Below are 18828 nucleotides of genomic sequence, written 5' to 3'. Positions count from 1 at the left end.
TCTGTGGGTATTGTGTGTATAAGCTGCCCTGCTACCTCTGGCCACTGTGTGGATACGTGGCCCTGATACCTGTGGCCACTGTGTGTATAAGCTGTGCTGCTACCTGTGGGCACTGTGTGTATAAGCGGCTCTGCTACCTGTGGGTATTGTGTGTATAAGCGGCTCTGCTACCTGTGGGTATTGTGTGTATAAACTGCCCTGCTACCTCTGGCCACTGTGTGGATACGTAGCTCTGTTACCTGTGGCCATTGTGTGTATAAGCAGCTCAGCTACCTGTGTCCATTGTGTGTATACGCGGCTGATACCTGTGGCCACTGTGTGTATAAGCTGCGCTGCATACACTAGCAGTATATACTACACTATGTTATTCATTGTGCCCTGCGGCCACTCTTTACGCCCTCACAAAGGGCTACGCCCCCTTGACAATCGCACGCCCTTCCCCCTTGCAATATTTACCCAATAGCATAAACTTTTTTGCAGGTAATACTCCATATAATAACAATTATAGCACAGCTGAAGCCCGTGCAGGGGTTAACGGGTCGTAGCCTCTTGCAACGGTATTTTCTGTCTAACACCTTGCCTCTCTTTATCCTCTCCCTACCACCCTGCCTCCCCTATCCTTTACTGATCGCACAGCGTTTCTGTACATTCCCTTTCTCCCCCCACCCCACGCCTCTCTATCTTTTCTCAACCGGACACCATTTCTGTATGCCCTCTATACTGCCCTGTGTTTCTGATTCTGTTATCTACCGGCCTGCGTATGTCCAAAGGTGTGCAGGGGTTATCGGGGCGTAGCCCCAAACGACGGTGTGAAGAGCGATGAATCACCTAGTATTATACAATTGTCCAAAATAAATATATAGAAAGTTGGCAGCACCGTAACTGGGCACCTGCACACCAGCAAAGGGGGCAACAACCGGAAGAGGGCAGCTGCCAGCCCAGCCCGAGTTGTATTAGAACATTGCAGGCCCTCTCCCAGGCACATAGGTGCAGGGAGCCCCCACATTAGCTCCTGGGGTCCATAACTACCCTGTCAGCTGTGTATAGGTGACTGTGCTGTGGATGGGGCACAGAGCTTATTACACACCACTAGTAGTATTAATGGTAGTGTTATGGTTACAGTAATATGTTATTTTACTGTTGAGGAACTAAAGGTTGCAGGCTTGCAGCATGCCCTGCCAGAACAGGTCCGTCCCTGTGATCCCCCATTATAGTGCCTGACGACGAGGCCAGGGGGCTGAGTGACAGGTGAGCGACCCAACTGCAGCAGCAGCTGGTGAGGGGCGGGACTCTACCGTGACGCACCACGTACTGACGTCATCACTGTGCTTCTGCCTTCTGCGGACGGTGACAGAACAGCAAGGTGACCGGAGAGGTGAGCGGCAACAGCGGGGAAGTCGGTGACTGTAGCGGCTGCTAGTGGGCTATAGTACGGGGTATTCCCACTCGCTGTTATCAGTTTTTGAGCCGGGGGAGGGTGACCCTTGTCTTCCCATCATGCCTAGCGCACAATCACTATTCTGCCCTACTAGCCGCCTGCAGCGTTACATACCCCAACACCTCCAGCCTCTGTGCCCACTACCTCCTGCTGCTCCTCTCCAGCCCCTGTGCCCCCTACCTCCTGCTGTTCCTCTCCAGCCCATGCCCTCTACCTCCTGCTGCTCCTCTCTAGCCCCTGTGCCTCCTGCTGCTCCTCTCTAGCCCCTGTGCCTCCTACTGCTCCTCTAGCCCCTGTGCCTCCTACTGCTCCTCTCTAGCCCCTGTGCCTTCTACTGCTCCTCTCTAGCCCCTGTACCTCCTGCTGCTCCTCTCTAGGCCCTGTGCCTCCTACTGCTCCTCTCTAGGCCCTGTGCCTCCTACTGCTCCTCTCTAGCCCCTGTGCCTCCTACTGCTCCTCTCTAGCCCCTGTGCCTCCTACTGCTCCTCTCTAGCCCCTGTGCCTCCTGCTGCTCCTCTCTAGCCCCTGTGCCTCCTGCTGCTCCTCTCTAGCCCCTGTGCCTCCTGCTGCTCCTCTCTAGCCCCTGTGCCTCCTGCTGCTCCTCTCTAGCCCCTGTGCCTCCTACTGCTCCTCTCTAGCCCCTGTGCCTCCTACTGCTCCTCTCAACCCCTGTGGCTCCTACTGCTCCTCTCTAGCCCCATGTACCCCCTACTGCTCCTCTCTAGCCCCATGTACCCCCTACTGCTCCTCTCTAGCCCCATGTACCCCCTACTGCTCCTCTCTAGCCCCATGTACCTCCTACTGCTCCTCTCTAGCCCCATGTACCTCCTACTGCTCCTCTCTAGCCCCATGTACCTCCTACTGCTCCTCTCTAGCCCCATGTACCTCCTACTGCTCCTCTCTAGCCCCATGTACCTCCTACTGCTCCTCTCTAGCCCCATGTACCTCCTACTGCTCCTCTCTAGCCCCATGTACCTCCTACTGCTCCTCTCTAGCCCCATGTACCTCCTACTGCTCCTCTCTAGCCCCATGTACCTCCTACTGCTCCTCTCTAGCCCCATGTACCTCCTACTGCTCCTCTCTAGCCCCATGTACCTCCTACTGTTCCTCTCTAGCCCCTGTGCCCCCTACCTCCTGCTGCTCCTCTCCAGCCCCTGTGCCCCCTACCTCCTGCTGTTCCTCTCCAGCCCCTGTGCCCTTACCTCCTGTTGCTCCTCTCTATCCCCTGTGCCCTTACCTCCTGCTGCTCCTCTCTAGCCCCTGTGCCTCCTACTGCTCCTCTCTAGCCCATGTGCCTCCTACTGCTCCTCTCTAGCCCCTGTGCCTCCTACTGCTCCTCTCCAGCCCCTGTGCCTCCTACTGCTCCTCTCCAGCCCCTGTGCCCCCTACCTCCTGCTTCTCCTCTCTAGCCCCTGTGCCTCTTGCTTCTCCTCTCTAGCCCCTGTGCCTCCTACTGCTCCTCTCTAGCCCCTGTGCCTCCTACTGCTCTTCTCTAGCCCCTGTGCCTCCTACTGCTCCTCTCCAGCCCCTGTGCCTCCTACTGCTCCTCTCCAGCCCCTGTGCCCCCTACCTCCTGCTTCTCCTCTCTAGCCCCTGTGCCTCCTGCTTCTCCTCTCTAGCCCCTGTGCCTCTTGCTTCTCCTCTCTAGCTCCTGTGCCTCCTACTGCTCCTCTCTAGCCCCTGTGCCTCCTACTGCTCCTCTCCAGCCCCTGTGCCTCCTACTGCTCCTCTCCAGCCCCTGTGCCCCCTACCTCCTGCTTCTCCTCTCTAGCCCCTGTGCCTCCTGCTGCTCCTCTCCAGCCTCTGTGCCCCCTACCTCCTGCTGCTCCTCTCCAGCCTCTGTGCCCCCTACCTCCTGCTGCTCCTCTCCAGCCCCTGTGCCCCCTACCTCCTGCTGCTCCTCTCCAGCCCCTGTGCCCCCTACCTCCTGCTGCTCCTCTCCAGCCCCTGTGCCTCCTAGCTCCTGCTGTTCCTATCCAGCCTCTGTGCCCTTACCTCCTGCTGCTCCTCTCCAGCCCCTGTGCCTCCTGCTGCTCCTCTCCAGCCCCTGTGCCTCCTGCTGCTCCTCTCCAGCCCCTGTGCCTCCTGCTGCTCCTCTCCAGCCCCTGTGCCTCCTGCTGCTCCTCTCCAGCCCCTGTGCCTCCTACTGCTCCTCTCCAGCCCCTGTGCCCCCTACCTCCTGCTTCTCCTCTCTAGCCCCTGTGCCTCTTGCTTCTCCTCTCTAGCCCCTGTGCCTCCTACTGCTCCTCTCTAGCCCCTGTGCCTCCTACTGCTCTTCTCTAGCCCCTGTGCCTCCTACTGCTCCTCTCCAGCCCCTGTGCCTCCTACTGCTCCTCTCCAGCCCCTGTGCCCCCTACCTCCTGCTTCTCCTCTCTAGCCCCTGTGCCTCCTGCTTCTCCTCTCTAGCCCCTGTGCCTCTTGCTTCTCCTCTCTAGCTCCTGTGCCTCCTACTGCTCCTCTCCAGCCCCTGTGCCTCCTGCTGCTCCTCTCCAGCCCCTGTGCCTCCTGCTTCTCCTCTCCAGCCCCTGTGCCTCCTGCTTCTCCTCTCCAGCCCCTGTGCCTCCTGCTTCTCCTCTCCAGCCCCTGTGCCTCCTGCTTCTCCTCTCCAGCCCCTGTGCCTCCTGCTTCTCCTCTCCAGCCCCTGTGCCTCCTGCTTCTCCTCTCCAGCCCCTGTGCCTCCTGCTTCTCCTCTCCAGCCCCTGTGCCTCCTGCTTCTCCTCTCCAGCCCCTGTGCCTCCTGCTTCTCCTCTCCAGCCCCTGTGCCTCCTGCTTCTCCTCTCCAGCCCCTGTGCCTCCTGCTTCTCCTCTCCAGCCCCTGTGCCTCCTGCTTCTCCTCTCCAGCCCCTGTGCCTCCTGCTGCTCCTCTTCAGCCCCTGTGCCTCCTGCTGCTCCTCTCCAGCCCCTGTGCCTCCTGCTGCTCCTCTCCAGCCCCTGTGCCTCCTGCTGCTCCTCTCCAGCCCCTGTGCCTCCTGCTGCTCCTCTCCAGCCCCTGTGCCTCCTGCTGCTCCTCTCCAGCCCCTGTGCCTCCTACTGCTCCTCTCCAGCCCCTGTGCCCCCTACCTCCTGCTTCTCCTCTCTAGCCCCTGTGCCTCCTGCTGCTCCTCTCCAGCCTCTGTGCCCCCTACCTCCTGCTGCTCCTCTCCAGCCTCTGTGCCCCCTACCTCCTGCTGCTCCTCTCCAGCCCCTGTGTCCCCTACCTCCTGCTGCTCCTCTCCAGCCCCTGTGCCTCCTGCTTCTCCTCTCCAGCCCCTGTGCCTCCTGCTTCTCCTCTCCAGCCCCTGTGCCTCCTGCTGCTCCTCTCCAGCCCCTGTGCCTCCTGCTGCTCCTCTCCAGCCCCTGTGCCTCCTGCTGCTCCTCTCCAGCCCCTGTGCCTCCTGCTGCTCCTCTCCAGCCCCTGTGCCTCCTACTGCTCCTCTCCAGCCCCTGTGCCCCCTACCTCCTGCTTCTCCTCTCTAGCCCCTGTGCCTCCTGCTGCTCCTCTCCAGCCTCTGTGCCCCCTACCTCCTGCTGCTCCTCTCCAGCCTCTGTGCCCCCTACCTCCTGCTGCTCCTCTCCAGCCTCTGTGCCCCCTACCTCCTGCTGCTCCTCTCCAGCCTCTGTGCCCCCTACCTCCTGCTGCTCCTCTCCAGCCCCTGTGTCCCCTACCTCCTGCTGCTCCTCTCTAGCCCCTGTGCCTCCCGCTGCTCCTCTCCAGCCCCTGTGCCCCCTACCTCCTGCTGCTCCTCTCCAGCCCCTGTGTCCCCTACCTCCTGCTGCTCCTCTCTAGCCCCTGTGCCTCCTGCTGCTCCTCTCCAGCCTCTGTGCCCCCTACCTCCTGCTGCTCCTCTCCAGCCCCTGTGTCCCCTACCTCCTGCTTCTCCTCTCTAGCCCCTGTGCCTCCCGCTGCTCCTCTCCAGCCCCTGTGCCTCCCGCTGCTCCTCTCCAGCCCCTGTGCCTCCCGCTGCTCCTCTCCAGCCCCTGTGCCTCCCGCTGCTCCTCTCCAGCCCCTGTGCCTCCTGCTGCTCCTCTCCAGCCCCTGTGCCTCCTGCTGCTCCTCTCCAGCCCCTGTGCCTCCTGCTGCTCCTCTCCAGCCCCTGTGCCTCCTGCTGCTCCTCTCCAGCCCCTGTGCCTCCTGCTGCTCCTCTCCAGCCCCTGTGCCTCCTGCTGCTCCTCTCCAGCCCCTGTGCCTCCTGCTGCTCCTCTCCAGCCCCTGTGCCTCCTGCTGCTCCTCTCCAGCCCCTGTGCCTCCTGCTGCTCCTCTCCAGCCCCTGTGCCTCCTGCTGCTCCTCTCCAGCCCCTGTGCCCCCTACCTCCTGCTTCTCCTCTCTAGCCCCTGTGCCTCCTGCTTCTACTCCCTAGCCCCTGTGCCTCCTACTGCTCCTCTCCAGCCCCTGTGCCTCCTACTGCTCCTCTCCAGCCCCTGTGCCTCCTACTGCTCCTCTCCAGCCCCTGTGCCTCCTACTGCTCCTCTCCAGCCCCTGTGCCTCCTACTGCTCCTCTCCAGCCTCTGTGCCCCCTACCTCCTGCTTCTCCTCTCTAGCCCCTGTGCCTCCTGCTTCTCCTCTCTAGCCCCTGTGCCTCCTACTGCTCCTCTCTAGCCCCTGTGCCTCCTACTGCTCCTCTCTAGCCCCTGTGCCTCCTACTGCTCCTCTCCAGCCCCTGTGCCCCCTACCTCCTGCTGCTCCTCCCCAGTCCCTGTGCCCCCTTCCTCCTGCTGCTCCTCCCCAGCCCCTGTGCCCCCTACCTCCTGCTGCTCCACCCCAGCCCCTCTGCCCACTACCTCCTCCTCCGCAGCCCCTGTGCCCCCTACTTTCTGCTGCTGCTCCTCTCTAGCCCCTGTGCCCCCTACCTCCTCCTCCGCAGCCCCTGTGCCCCCTACCTCCTGCTGCTCCACTGCAGCCCCTGTGCCCCCTACCTCCTGCTGCACATCTCCAGCCCCTGTGCCCCCTACCTCCTGCTGCACATCTCCAGCCCCTGTGCCCCCTACCTCCTGCTGCACATCTCCAGCCCCTGAGCCCCCTACCTACTGCTGCTCCTCTGCAGCCTCTTTGCCTCCTCTGCATGTACCTCCTACCTACCAATACTTTTCTCCAGCCTCTGCCTCCTCCGTCTGAATCCGCTACCTATTACTACTTCTCTCCCATGTGTTAGGGAATATTTGAATGTAAGCTCCTCTGGGACAGGGACTGATGTTAATTAATAAATATTATCTGTAAAGCAGTGTAGTATATGTGTGCACTATATCAATATTTGTTAATATTATCAAGGTTCCACATTAATGTTATGCTTTTACAAATCCAGTATAAAACATCTTCAGCTTTTGAAGTCCGCTGCCTTTACCCATTCATGTGTTCAGCTGCTTTTACAAATGATAGTTTTACCTGTGGCTGTTCCTTACATACTGATCTAGAATTTATTGTAGCAGTGAAGTGTATGCATCTCCTACACCCTATGGAGGCAGTGGTTAGTGGACTGATCCAGTAAACCGGGCATTCCCAACCACGGTCCTCAAGGCACACTAACAGTGCAGGTTTCTCTATCGTCCTAGTGGATGCTGGGGTTCCTGAAAGGACCATGGGGAATAGCGGCTCCGCAGGAGACAGGGCACAAAAGTAAAGCTTTCCGATCAGGTGGTGTGCACTGGCTCCTCCCCCTATGACCCTCCTCCAAGCCAGTTAGATTTTTGTGCCCGGCCGAGAAGGGTGCAATCTAGGTGGCTCTCCTAAAGAGCTGCTTAGAGAAAGTTTAGCTTAGGTTTTTTATTTTACAGTGAGTCCTGCTGGCAACAGGATCACTGCAACGAGGGACTTAGGGGAGAAGAAGTGAACTCACCTGCGTGCAGGATGGATTGGCTTCTTGGCTACTGGACATCAGCTCCAGAGGGACGATCACAGGTACAGCCTGGATGGTCACCGGAGCCTCGCCGCCGGCCCCCTTGCAGATGCTGAAACATGAAGAGGTCCAGAATCGGCGGCAGAAGACTCCTCAGTCTTCTAAAGGTAGCGCACAGCACTGCAGCTGTGCGCCATTTTCCTCTCCGCACACTTCACACGGCAGTCACTGAGGGTGCAGGGCGCTGGGAGGGGAGCGCCCTGGGAGGCAAATGAAAACCTATTTGGCTAAAAAATACCTCACATATAGCCTCCGGGGCTATATGGAGATATTTAACCCCTGCCAGAATACACTAAAGAGCGGGAGACGAGCCCGCCGGAAAAGGGGCGGGGCCTATCTCCTCAGCACACAGCGCCATTTTCCTTACACAGCTCCGCTGGTCAGGACGGCTCCCAGGTCTCTCCCCTGCACTGCACTACAGAAACAGGGTAAAACAAGAGAGGGGGGGCAAAATAGTGGCAAAAATTATATTATAAAAGCAGCTATACAGGGAGCACTTATTATAAGGCTATCCCTGTCATATATAGCGCTTTTGGTGTGTGCTGGCAAACTCTCCCTCTGTCTCCCCAAAGGGCTAGTGGGGTCCTGTCTTCGTTAAGAGCATTCCCTGTGTGTCTGCTGTGTGTCGGTACGTGTGTGTCGACCTGTATGAGGACGATATTGGTGTGGAGGCGGAGCAATTGCCAAATATGGGGATGTCACCTCCTAGGGGGTCGACACCAGAATGGATGCCTTTATTTATGGAATTACGGGATAGTGTCAACACGCTAAAGCAGTCGTTTGTCGACATGAGACGGCCGGACAATCAGTTAGTGCCTGTCCAGGCGCCTCAAACACCGTCAGGGGCTGTAAAACGCCCTTTGCCTCAGTCGGTCGACACAGACCCAGACACAGGCACTGATTCCAGTGGCGACGGTGACGAATCAACCGTATTTTCCAGTATGGCCACACGTTATATGATTTTGGCAATGAAGGAGGCGTTACATTTAGCTGATACTACTGGTACCACTAAACAGGGTATTATGTGGGGTGTGAAAAAACTACCTATAGTTTTTCCTGAATCAGAAGAACTAAATGATGTATGTGATGAAGCGTGGGTTGCCCCCGATAAAAAGATGCTAATTTCAAAGAAGTTATTAGCTTTATACCCTTTCCCGTCAGAGGTTAGGGCGCGCTGGGAAACACCTCCTAGGGTGGATAAGGCGCTCACACGCTTATCTAAACAAGTGGCGTTACCCTCTCCTGAGACGGCCGCACTTAAAGATCCAACAGATAGGAGGATGGAAAATATCCAAAAAAGTATATACACACATACAGGTGTTATACTACGACCAGCTATAGCGTCAGCCTGGATGTGCAGTGCTGGAGTAGTTTGGTCAGAGTCCCTGATTGAAAATATTGATACCCTGGATAGGGACAATGTTTTACTGTCTTTAGAGCAAATAAAGGATGCATTTCTTTATATGCGTGATGCACAGAGGGATATCTGCACACTGGCATCACGGGTAAGTGCTATGTCCATTTCGGCCAGAAGAAGTTTATGGACGCGACAGTGGTCAGGCGATGCGGACTCAAAACGGCATATGGAAGTTTTGCCGTATAAAGGGGAGGAGTTATTTGGAGTCGGTCTATCAGATTTGGTGGCCACGGCTACAGCCGGGAAATCCACCTTTTTACCTCAAGCTACTCCCCAACAGAAAAAGACACCGACTTTTCAACCGCAGTCCTTTCGTTCCTTTAAAAACAAGAGAGCAAAGGGATATTCATATCTGCCACGAGGCAGAGGAAGGGGGAAGAGACACCAACAGGCAGCTCCTTCCCAGGAACAGAAGCCCTCCCCCGCTTCTACAAAAGCCTCAGCATGACGCTGGGGCTTCTCAAGCGGACTCGGGGGCGGTGGGCGGTCGTCTCAAGCATTTCAGCGCGCAGTGGGCTCACTCGCAGGTAGATCCCTGGATCCTGCAGATAATATCTCAGGGGTACAGGTTGGAACTAGAGACAGATCCGCCTCGCCGTTTCCTGAAGTCTGCTTTACCAACGTCCCCCTCCGAAAGGGAGACGGTTTTGGAAGCCATTCACAAGCTGTACTCTCAGCAGGTGATAGTCAAGGTACCTCTTCTACAACAGGGAAAGGGGTATTATTCCACTCTATTTGTGGTACCGAAGCCGGACGGCTCGGTAAGACCTATTCTAAATCTGAAGTCCTTGAACCTGTACATAAAGAAGTTCAAGTTCAAAATGGAGTCACTCAGAGCAGTGATAGCGAACCTGGAAGAAGGGGACTTTATGGTGTCCTTGGACATCAAGGATGCGTACCTCCACGTTCCAATTTACCCCTCACACCAGGGGTACCTCAGGTTCGTTGTACAAAACTGTCACTATCAGTTTCAGACGCTGCCGTTCGGATTGTCCACGGCACCTCGGGTCTTTACAAAGGTAATGGCCGAGATGATGATTCTTCTTCGAAGAAAAGGCATATTAATTATCCCATACTTGGACGATCTCCTAATAAGGGCAAGGTCCAGAGAACAGCTAGAGAGGGGATTAGCACTGTCTCAAGAAGTGCTAAAACAGCACGGCTGGATTCTGAATATTCCAAAATCCCAGTTAATGCCGACAACTCGTCTGCTGTTCCTAGGGATGATTCTGGACACGGTTCAGAAAAAGGTTTTTCTCCCGGAGGAAAAAGCCAAGGAGTTGTCCGAGCTTGTCAGGAACCTCCTAAAACCAGGAAAGGTGTCTGTACATCAATGCACAAGAGTCCTGGGAAAAATGGTGGCTTCTTACGAAGCAATTCCATTCGGCAGATTCCATGCACGAATTTTCCAGAGGGATCTGTTAGACAAATGGTCAGGGTCGCATCTTCAGATGCACCAGCGGATAACCCTGTCTCCAAGGACAAGGGTATCTCTTCTGTGGTGGTTGCAGAGTGCTCATCTATTGGAGGGCCGCAGATTCGGCATACAGGATTGGATCCTGGTGACCACGGACGCCAGCCTGAGAGGCTGGGGAGCAGTCACACAAGGAAGAAACTTCCAGGGAGTGTGGACGAGCCTGGAAACGTCTCTTCACATAAACATTCTGGAACTAAGAGCAATCTACAATGCTCTAAGCCAGGCAGAACCTCTGCTTCAAGGAAAACCGGTGTTGATCCAGTCGGACAACATCACGGCAGTCGCCCATGTGAACAGACAGGGCGGCACAAGAAGCAGGAGTGCAATGGCAGAAGCTGCAAGGATTCTTCGCTGGGCAGAGAATCATGTGATAGCACTGTCAGCAGTGTTCATCCCGGGAGTGGACAACTGGGAAGCAGACTTCCTCAGCAGACACGACCTTCACCCGGGAGAGTGGGGACTTCATCCGGAAGTCTTCCACATGCTGGTAACCCGTTGGGAAAGACCAATGGTGGACATGATGGCATCTCGCCTCAACAAAAAACTGGACAGGTATTGCGCCAGGTCAAGAGATCCGCAGGCAATAGCTGTGGACGCGCTGGTAACGCCTTGGGTGTACCAGTCGGTGTATGTGTTTCCTCCTCTGCCTCTCATACCAAAAGTATTGAGAATTATACGGCAAAGAGGCGTAAGAACGATACTAGTGGTTCCGGATTGGCCAAGAAGGACTTGGTACCCGGAACTTCAAGAGATGATCACGGAAGATCCGTGGCCTCTACCTCTAAGGAGGGACTTGCTTCAGCAGGGTCCCTGTCTGTTTCAAGACTTACCGCGGCTGCGTTTGACGGCATGGCGGTTGAACGCCGGATCCTAAAGGAAAAAGGCATGCCGGAAGAAGTCATTCCTACTTTGATTAAAGCAAGGAAGGAAGTAACCGTGCAACACTATCACCGCATTTGGCGAAGATATGTTGCGTGGTGCGAGGATCGGAGTGCTCCGACGGAGGAATTTCAACTGGGTCGATTCCTACATTTCCTGCAATCAGGATTGTCTATGGGTCTCAAATTGGGATCTATTAAGGTTCAAATTTCGGCCCTGTCGATTTTCTTTCAAAAAGAATTGGCTTCAGTTCCTGAAGTCCAGACTTTTGTTAAGGGAGTGCTGCATATACAGCCTCCTGTGGTGCCTCCAGTGGCACCGTGGGATCTCAATGTGGTTTTGGAATTTCTAAAATCTCATTGGTTTGAACCACTAAAAAAGGTGGATTTAAAATATCTCACATGGAAAGTGACCATGTTACTAGCCCTGGCTTCGGCCAGGAGAGTGTCAGAACTGGCAGCTTTATCTTACAAAAGCCCATATCTGATTTTCCATTCGGACAGGGCAGAACTGCGGACTCGTCCGCATTTTCTCCCTAAGGTGGTGTCAGCATTTCATCTGAACCAGCCTATTGTAGTGCCTGCGGCTACAAGTGACTTGGAGGACTCCAAGTTACTGGACGTTGTCAGAGCATTAAAAATATATATTGCAAGGAGCTCTGACTCGTTGTTTATATTGTATGCACCGAACAAGATGGGTGCTCCTGCGTCTAAGCAGACGATTGCTCGTTGGATCTGTAGCACAATCCAACTTGCACATTCTGTGGCAGGCCTGCCACAGCCTAAATCTGTAAAGGCCCACTCCACAAGGAAGGTGGGCTCATCTTGGGCGGCTGCCCGAGGGGTCTCGGCATTACGACTTTGCCGAGCAGCTACGTGGTCAGGGGAGAACACGTTTGTAAAATTTTACAAATTTGATACTCTGGCTAAGGAGGACCTGGAGTTCTCTCATTCGGTGCTGCAGAGTCATCCGCACTCTCCCGCCCGTTTGGGAGCTTTGGTATAATCCCCATGGTCCTTTCAGGAACCCCAGCATCCACTAGGACGATAGAGAAAATAAGAATTTACTTACCGATAATTCTATTTCTCGGAGTCCGTAGTGGATGCTGGGCGCCCATCCCAAGTGCGGATTATCTGCAATAATTGTACATAGTTATTGTTAACTAATTCGGGTTATTGTTAGGAAGCCATCTTTCAGAGGCTCCTCTGTTATCATACTGTTAACTGGTTTTGATCACAAGTTGTACGGTGTGATTGGTGTGGCTGGTATGAGTCTTACCCGGGATTCAAAATTCCTCCCTTATTGTGTACGCTCGTCCGGGCACAGTACCTAACTGGCTTGGAGGAGGGTCATAGGGGGAGGAGCCAGTGCACACCACCTGATCGGAAAGCTTTACTTTTGTGCCCTGTCTCCTGCGGAGCCGCTATTCCCCATGGTCCTTTCAGGAACCCCAGCATCCACTACGGACTCCGAGAAATAGAATTATCGGTAAGTAAATTCTTATTTTTCGTGATATCCAGGCTGCAGCACAGATGGTTAAATCAAAATAACTGAGCTACTAATTAAGTCACCTGTGCTGACGCCTGGATATCACTAAAACCTGCTCCGTTAGTGTGCCTTGAGGACCGTGGTTGGGAATGCCTGCAGTATACAGAAGAATGCGTGCATCAGTTTGGTGGGGTATCTGTGATATCACGGAGGCGCTTCATGACAAAATAATGTTTCCTAATAAATTCCATTCTTGTGAGTATTGGGTCAGGGTTTATTATTTTACTTGTACCCTTTCTGCATTTTATTTCTAGGCGAGGTACAGATAAAACCATGGTTCTCCAGCATCTCTTCCGCTTCTCCTCCGTCTTCCGGTCTGCAGTCTCTGTTCATTTGAGGAGAAACATTGGGTTGACGGCCATAGCTTTCAACAAGACCAAGGACTTAGACCCCGTCCAGAAACTGTTTGTGGATAAGATCAAGGAGTACAGAGCTAAGAGTCTGTAAGTAAATGTCAGCAGATTGACTGGCAGCATTACCCAGTGTATGTTTGGAGCTATGTAAGAAAAGTTTATTATTCTTTTCCTATAAGTATAGTCCTACTTCATTACCCACTCAGGTCAAATCCACAGATCATTCATACTTCTGAACAGTAGCTCCCAATAACATGATTCTGGTGCTGGAAATATGACAAAGCATAAAATAAGGGGGGGGGGGGGGATGTAAAAAGTGAAGTTGCTCATAGCAACCAATCAGCATTGAAGTAACATAATTTGCATACTGTAAAATTATACAGACACATGATTGGTTGCCATGGGCAACTTCTCCACTGGCTCATTTTCCCACTTGTCACTGCTTAGTACATCTCCCCCATGCTGAGGCGCGCAGTGTTGATTCGCTTATGTGTTTTGTTTTTTGTTTATTCATTTATGATCTCATAAAATGGATTTATTGGGTCTATAATTAAGATCAGTCTTTTTGGATAAAATAGTTAAAATATCCTTTGTTTGTAAATAAGCATGGAAAGTATTTCAGAAATACACGCATACTCCAATCACATCCTTTGGATGTAATATGTAACTTACATCCCTTTTCCACCAAAATTTAGGTCTGACCTGGGATTTGAAACACCGTACCAATCCAGGACAGACCTCATTCCCATTGCGGCTCTGACCTGGGTTATTCCTGGGTTGGTACCATTCACACTGGACACTGATGCATTCTCTCCTGCCGGTGCTTTGAGGTGATGAAATGTGGGTCTCCCCTTGCTGTAAACAGGACCCAGGTTACCTATTTACACTGAGCCTTAACCCTTAACCTTAACCCCGGTGTTAGTAGCAGAGGAAAAGGGGTATAAATCACCAGAATAAGGTTCCAATTGCCTGGTAATTTATTCTTCAGTCACTTAGCTGAGGGAAGAATATACAGTACATTTCCCTTAGCAAGGACTGATTTAAAGCAATATCTTTAAATGCACCAGCAGGTGACTTTACTCCCCCTCCAACTACTTTGCTTTCCACTTCATGCACACAATTGCATTTTAACCGTTTCACGTGTTTCCACAGCTCACATAACCGTTCCTCCTCTTGTACAAAACTAATAAACCATCTCCCCAAAAACACCCATATGGACCCCGGGCTCCTACTGAGCATCGCCACAGAACTCCATCTAAAGCAAGAGTAGCCAAATGCGGCACTCAAGGACCCCTAAAAGTCATTGTTTTCTATATCTCATAGCTGGTGCACAGGCGCATTCATTCCTAACTGACACAGTAGAAAGATCCACAGGCAGTCTAGAAAACGTGAACTGGTAGGGACCTTGTGGTCTGAATTTGGCCACTCCTGGCCTAAAGGACCACATGCCAGATGCCAGCCACTGAATATCTCAACCACCTGCGAGCAGTGCTCAACAGCTATAGAGTGGTGGTGGGGGGGGGGGGGGGGGGGGCTATAATGAGTCAGCTCCTAATTATTGCATCAGTGTACTTAATAGATGTATGCAGCATTAACTTCAGGACAGGTGGAAGAGTCGTTGTAGTAAGAAGCTACCGATAGGGGCGCTGAGCTAGCCGATCACTGGACAGTCTGTGGACTGGCTCAGATGTTGGGAATGTTACTGTAAATCTAGTTATATAGCTTGTGCTGCTGTTTGTCTCACCATGTGCCCTATTACATAACATTCATGCTTTGGTGCTGCAGGCAAACTGGCGGCACAGTCGATGCCACTCCGGCTTCCCAGAAAGAGCTCAGTGAAGACATCGGCAAGCTGCAGAGGTTATTTGGAAGCGGAAACATGAACCAGTTCCCAGAGTTCAAGTTTGAAGGTTTGTAGTTTCTAGGTGTCGAGTGGTGAATGTATTTACCTTATCCTTTTACCATCATTTGCCCTCTATCACTATTGCTTCAGTCCCACCAAACACCCCTCCCAGTGAGACTTTCTCTCTAGCTGTGCGTCTAATCCGCATACATAGCTGAGAACCACAAAACTACTTTGCTAGATTACACTGATCAATTTGATGTGCGACCTTTGTACATCTGTGTGCAGCTGAGTCTGCATACAAAGTGCTACGATGCTGCGGCTTCTCACGCCATGTTATGCTCAGTGTCTGTGGTACACTGCGAGTGGTGTTTCACTACGTATCTGATGCGAATAAGGCAAAACGTAGAGAAAAAGACTGGACGCTGCACCTCTCGGAGCGGCTTAGTCGCGCTTGGCGTATTGCTAAGTGTATGAGGGCGCATCTGTATATGTACAAATATTCTAGCTAATAAACCTATACAAACTAGGTGTGCACCTGGTACCTTCCAAGAACAGTTTGTTTCCTCTATAACCCTCCATAGTGTGCCTGACATCTAGTTCAGAGATTGCACACAGAGGATTCTACCCTATGAAGGGTATGTTAATAAGTGCTGAAAGGAATGCACTGGGGTCAGTCCATAGATGGATGCACGTTGGTTGTAGTTGCTCCTGCGCTACATGCGTGAGTCTAAATGCGGATATTCTGCCGTATTTGCACTTTATCAACCCGATCTCTCATGCAAAAGATCCATTAGAAAACAGATGTAATTATGCAAACTCGCAATACCGCCGACACGCTCTTGCTGAATTTAGTCCACATTACACTTTGTTACATCACGTCAGCCACAAGGGGAGATGCCCCAGGGTTGGGTGCAGTACAGCACTTCATTACACATTGTTATGTGTCTCAGCTCTGGAGCATGCGCAGTACGAAATTAGGGAAGATACGTCCGCAGCATCTGCTTGCATTCATTTGTGTTGGGTACCGTAGTGTACAGTGTTATCACCATGTGGAGATTTTGGAATTGCAGGGACCTCCTGCGGCTGGGGGCACAGCCAAGACAGGACCTTCAAGAGAAAGAAATATAGGAGGAATGGAGGACAAGGTCTTGTGTACCGTTTCCTTGTATAAGGCCCATATAATAATAAATATAAGCTTTTGCTTGGATAGAGTAAAAAGTCTTCTGGCTTTCAGTGGGCTCTTGGAGATGATGTCATCTTCAAGTGCTCCTGTCCCCCCGTCAGTGAATTTCTTTAATGCATGACTTGGGTCATACCTTTCACACATAAGCCAGGGCACTGACCCGGGTTGCAAGTCCTGGGAATAACCCTGGTTGACTGCAGGGTCGGAGACACGGGACTGTCAACCCGGACCAGACCTCTCAGACAGAAGGCGGACCCTGGGACAATGCTCGTGCATGGCAAAAAAAAACAGGGTTTTGGCTTATGTCGCAAAGACGTATGACTTGCTCCGGCATTATATGTAATCCACCCCTGTTTATAATGTGTGTGTTATTCATTGCCAAGAACATAGTGCACATTATAAAACTGACTACAAATGTAACGTGCTCCTTCTCTGCAATAATATTTACAGTAGTATTAAAATCTGAAAATAAAAGTTGATACTTTTTATAATTCAATCTCGTTTCCATGATTGGTAACAGCCGCTGTAACCAGCTGCCGTCTGCGACACTTTTGCACCCTGTTATTGAATAAGCCCCACAGAGTTCACTGTGTCACAACATCAGGGACAGCATGAACAAGCCTGAGCCACACTTGGGATCATAATGTTCTCTGAATATGATTGTGATTTGAGGCGCTACAGAGGTAGTGTGGGTGCAGTATTATTATTATAATATTATTCCTTGCAACACCTACAAGCTTTTCTGACCATGCAACAGTTTGTATACATAATACATGAGAAGCAGAGAGCCTCGCTTTTAAGAGCTGAATATCTATATATTTAGTGTTCACTCTAGGAGTGAAAAGGGGCAGGGCGCCGGAAACTGTGGAGCGGCCACGCAAATTAGGGGGCGTGGCCACGCCTACAGCATTTTTAGGGGGCGGGGCGACCCACAGACGCTACTATAGAGAGCGTCTGTGGCCGGCACCTCCGTCGGTGCTGGGCTTCCCCCAGCCCTCTCCCAATGCGTGAATGGATGCCGCGCGCATGCGCACGGCATCTATACACGCCGGGAGGGCAGGAAGCGGGCGGCTGTACTAGCAGGGTGCCGCAAAAGGGGCAGGGTGGGTTTTGCCTGCTAAAAAACGGCCTAGAGTGAACACTAATATTGTCTTTTTTTTTTTTTTTCTTCTTATACTTTCAGAACCTAACCTGGAGGATGTTCAGAAATAACCTTTATCTTGGACCTATGTACTGATGCCGTCTGTCTTGGCTATGTTACTAGTAAATTAATAAACCGAAGGAGATTTTCAGAGTGTGGTTTCTTCTTTTGTTGTTAAGACCTGTGTTAGCACAGTGACATTTCACAGAGGAAAATCAGCAGGGACACCTAAGCAGCCGGTCAGGAATTTGCTTTTTATGCCAGCCTTTTAGTTAGATATAAGCTACGTGCTGATAGGTTGCTGATTTGCACCTCTGAGCAGTGTAGGCAGATAATGCTCATAGACTTCATGAAGCGCATCCTCTTATGGTGGGTTGAGTACGACTATGTCAACATTCATCATGTAGACTGTGATGAGATGTCGACTAGTTAAAATGTCAACATTTTGGTGGCCCAATGGTGACTTGCCTCCTCCTGGCGGCTGTAGTGAAATCTCTGGGTCCCGGTGGTCATGTGACTGTCACTTCCTGGTCAGGCCTTCGATCCTCCAGCGTTCCAGTAACTATTTGACCACTAGCCCTAATCCTTAACCCTATTTATCCTGGTCTCTAACTCTAATGTCGATATGTTACATGTTAAAATATCAACAATGTTGATATCATATCGTTATTATCAACCTTTTGATTGCAACCCCTTATGGCAGCAGGCACGGGAGAAACCTCATCAGTCATCTCCTTGCCCGTGTTCTCAGGTTATGATGGGATTCTAGGTTATGGCACTTAGCCAGTGTTGGCTTAGAATCGGGATTGTGCGATATCTGAGAATTGGCGTTACAGCTGCAAGAAGGCGATTATAAAATACTGACGTGGAGCTGTTTTAGGACGGGTTTCAAAACCAAGTCTTGATGGTGCGTAATATGGCATAATACCAGTAGTTGTGTTCTACACCAGTGGAGGAGAATGCACAGTGTCCCATAGACGATACGTTGTTTCCTCACCGTAACTGTAATTATTACAGGTAGCGGCATCGCCTGTGTTACCTGTGCGCCACCTGTCCTGTTCCTTCTGTGGCTATCAGTGCTGAGTATCGCAATGTACTGCTGTCTCTGTATAAAGCTGTGCTACACGCCATTTAGGAAGTAACGCAATCTATACCCATACATGCTTCCAGTCTATCCATTGTCTAATATAAATGGTATGTGTATCGGGGTGATGGGTTCATATAAAAGCACAAGGCTGTAGGCTAAATGCTATTAAAGAGGAGTACACCTGGAGAGATTTTTGCTTACTTTCTAAGCAATCCAACTAAGAAATTAAGCACACATTGCTCCGTGTGTGTATACCCCATAGCGATGCACGCCGCTATCGCCGGCTCTAGATTGTCAAAATCTAGTCAGATTGTTAGCACAAAACTTGAAGTCGCTCGTGTGTACAGAAAAGAGTGATAGCGATTGACATCACCCACCCGTGCCTCTGCCTGATCCCTCTTCCAGTTTCACACTGCGCCAGGCTGAGCTGCATGGGGAATCAAGGAGCCAGTCCAGAGATAGTGTTTAAGTATAAACACTTGGGTTAACAGGAGGGTGGATAGGTAAGCAGGGAGGGGGAGCGGGACAGTGCTCTGGCATTGTGTTGGGGCACTATAAACTACAACTCTGGCAATATAACAGATCGCT

General features: G+C 52.1%; 1 protein-coding gene across 2 annotated transcripts; it reads left to right on the top strand.

Moving 5' to 3' along the window:
* Positions 1 to 1266: 1266 nt before the first annotated feature.
* Positions 1267 to 17304, top strand: ATP5PF (ATP synthase peripheral stalk subunit F6). 2 transcript variants are annotated; one of them, XM_063956375.1, is made up of 4 exons: positions 1267 to 1375; positions 12885 to 13073; positions 14769 to 14893; positions 17196 to 17304. In XM_063956375.1, exons 2-4 carry the CDS (start codon positions 12904 to 12906, stop codon positions 17222 to 17224), a joined length of 324 nt encoding a protein of 107 aa, XP_063812445.1. In that variant the 5' UTR covers positions 1267 to 1375; positions 12885 to 12903; the 3' UTR covers positions 17225 to 17304. The 2 variants fall into 2 exon arrangements, with proteins under 2 accessions (XP_063812445.1, XP_063812446.1); XM_063956376.1 differs by lacking the exon at positions 1267 to 1375 and adding an exon at positions 1412 to 1436.
* Positions 17305 to 18828: the final 1524 nt, after the last annotated feature.

Source organism: Pseudophryne corroboree, chromosome 2 (genome assembly GCF_028390025.1).
Source record: "Pseudophryne corroboree isolate aPseCor3 chromosome 2, aPseCor3.hap2, whole genome shotgun sequence".
In the NCBI taxonomy this organism is placed as follows: domain Eukaryota; kingdom Metazoa; phylum Chordata; class Amphibia; order Anura; family Myobatrachidae; genus Pseudophryne; species Pseudophryne corroboree.
This window is presented reverse-complemented; position numbering and strand designations above follow the sequence as displayed.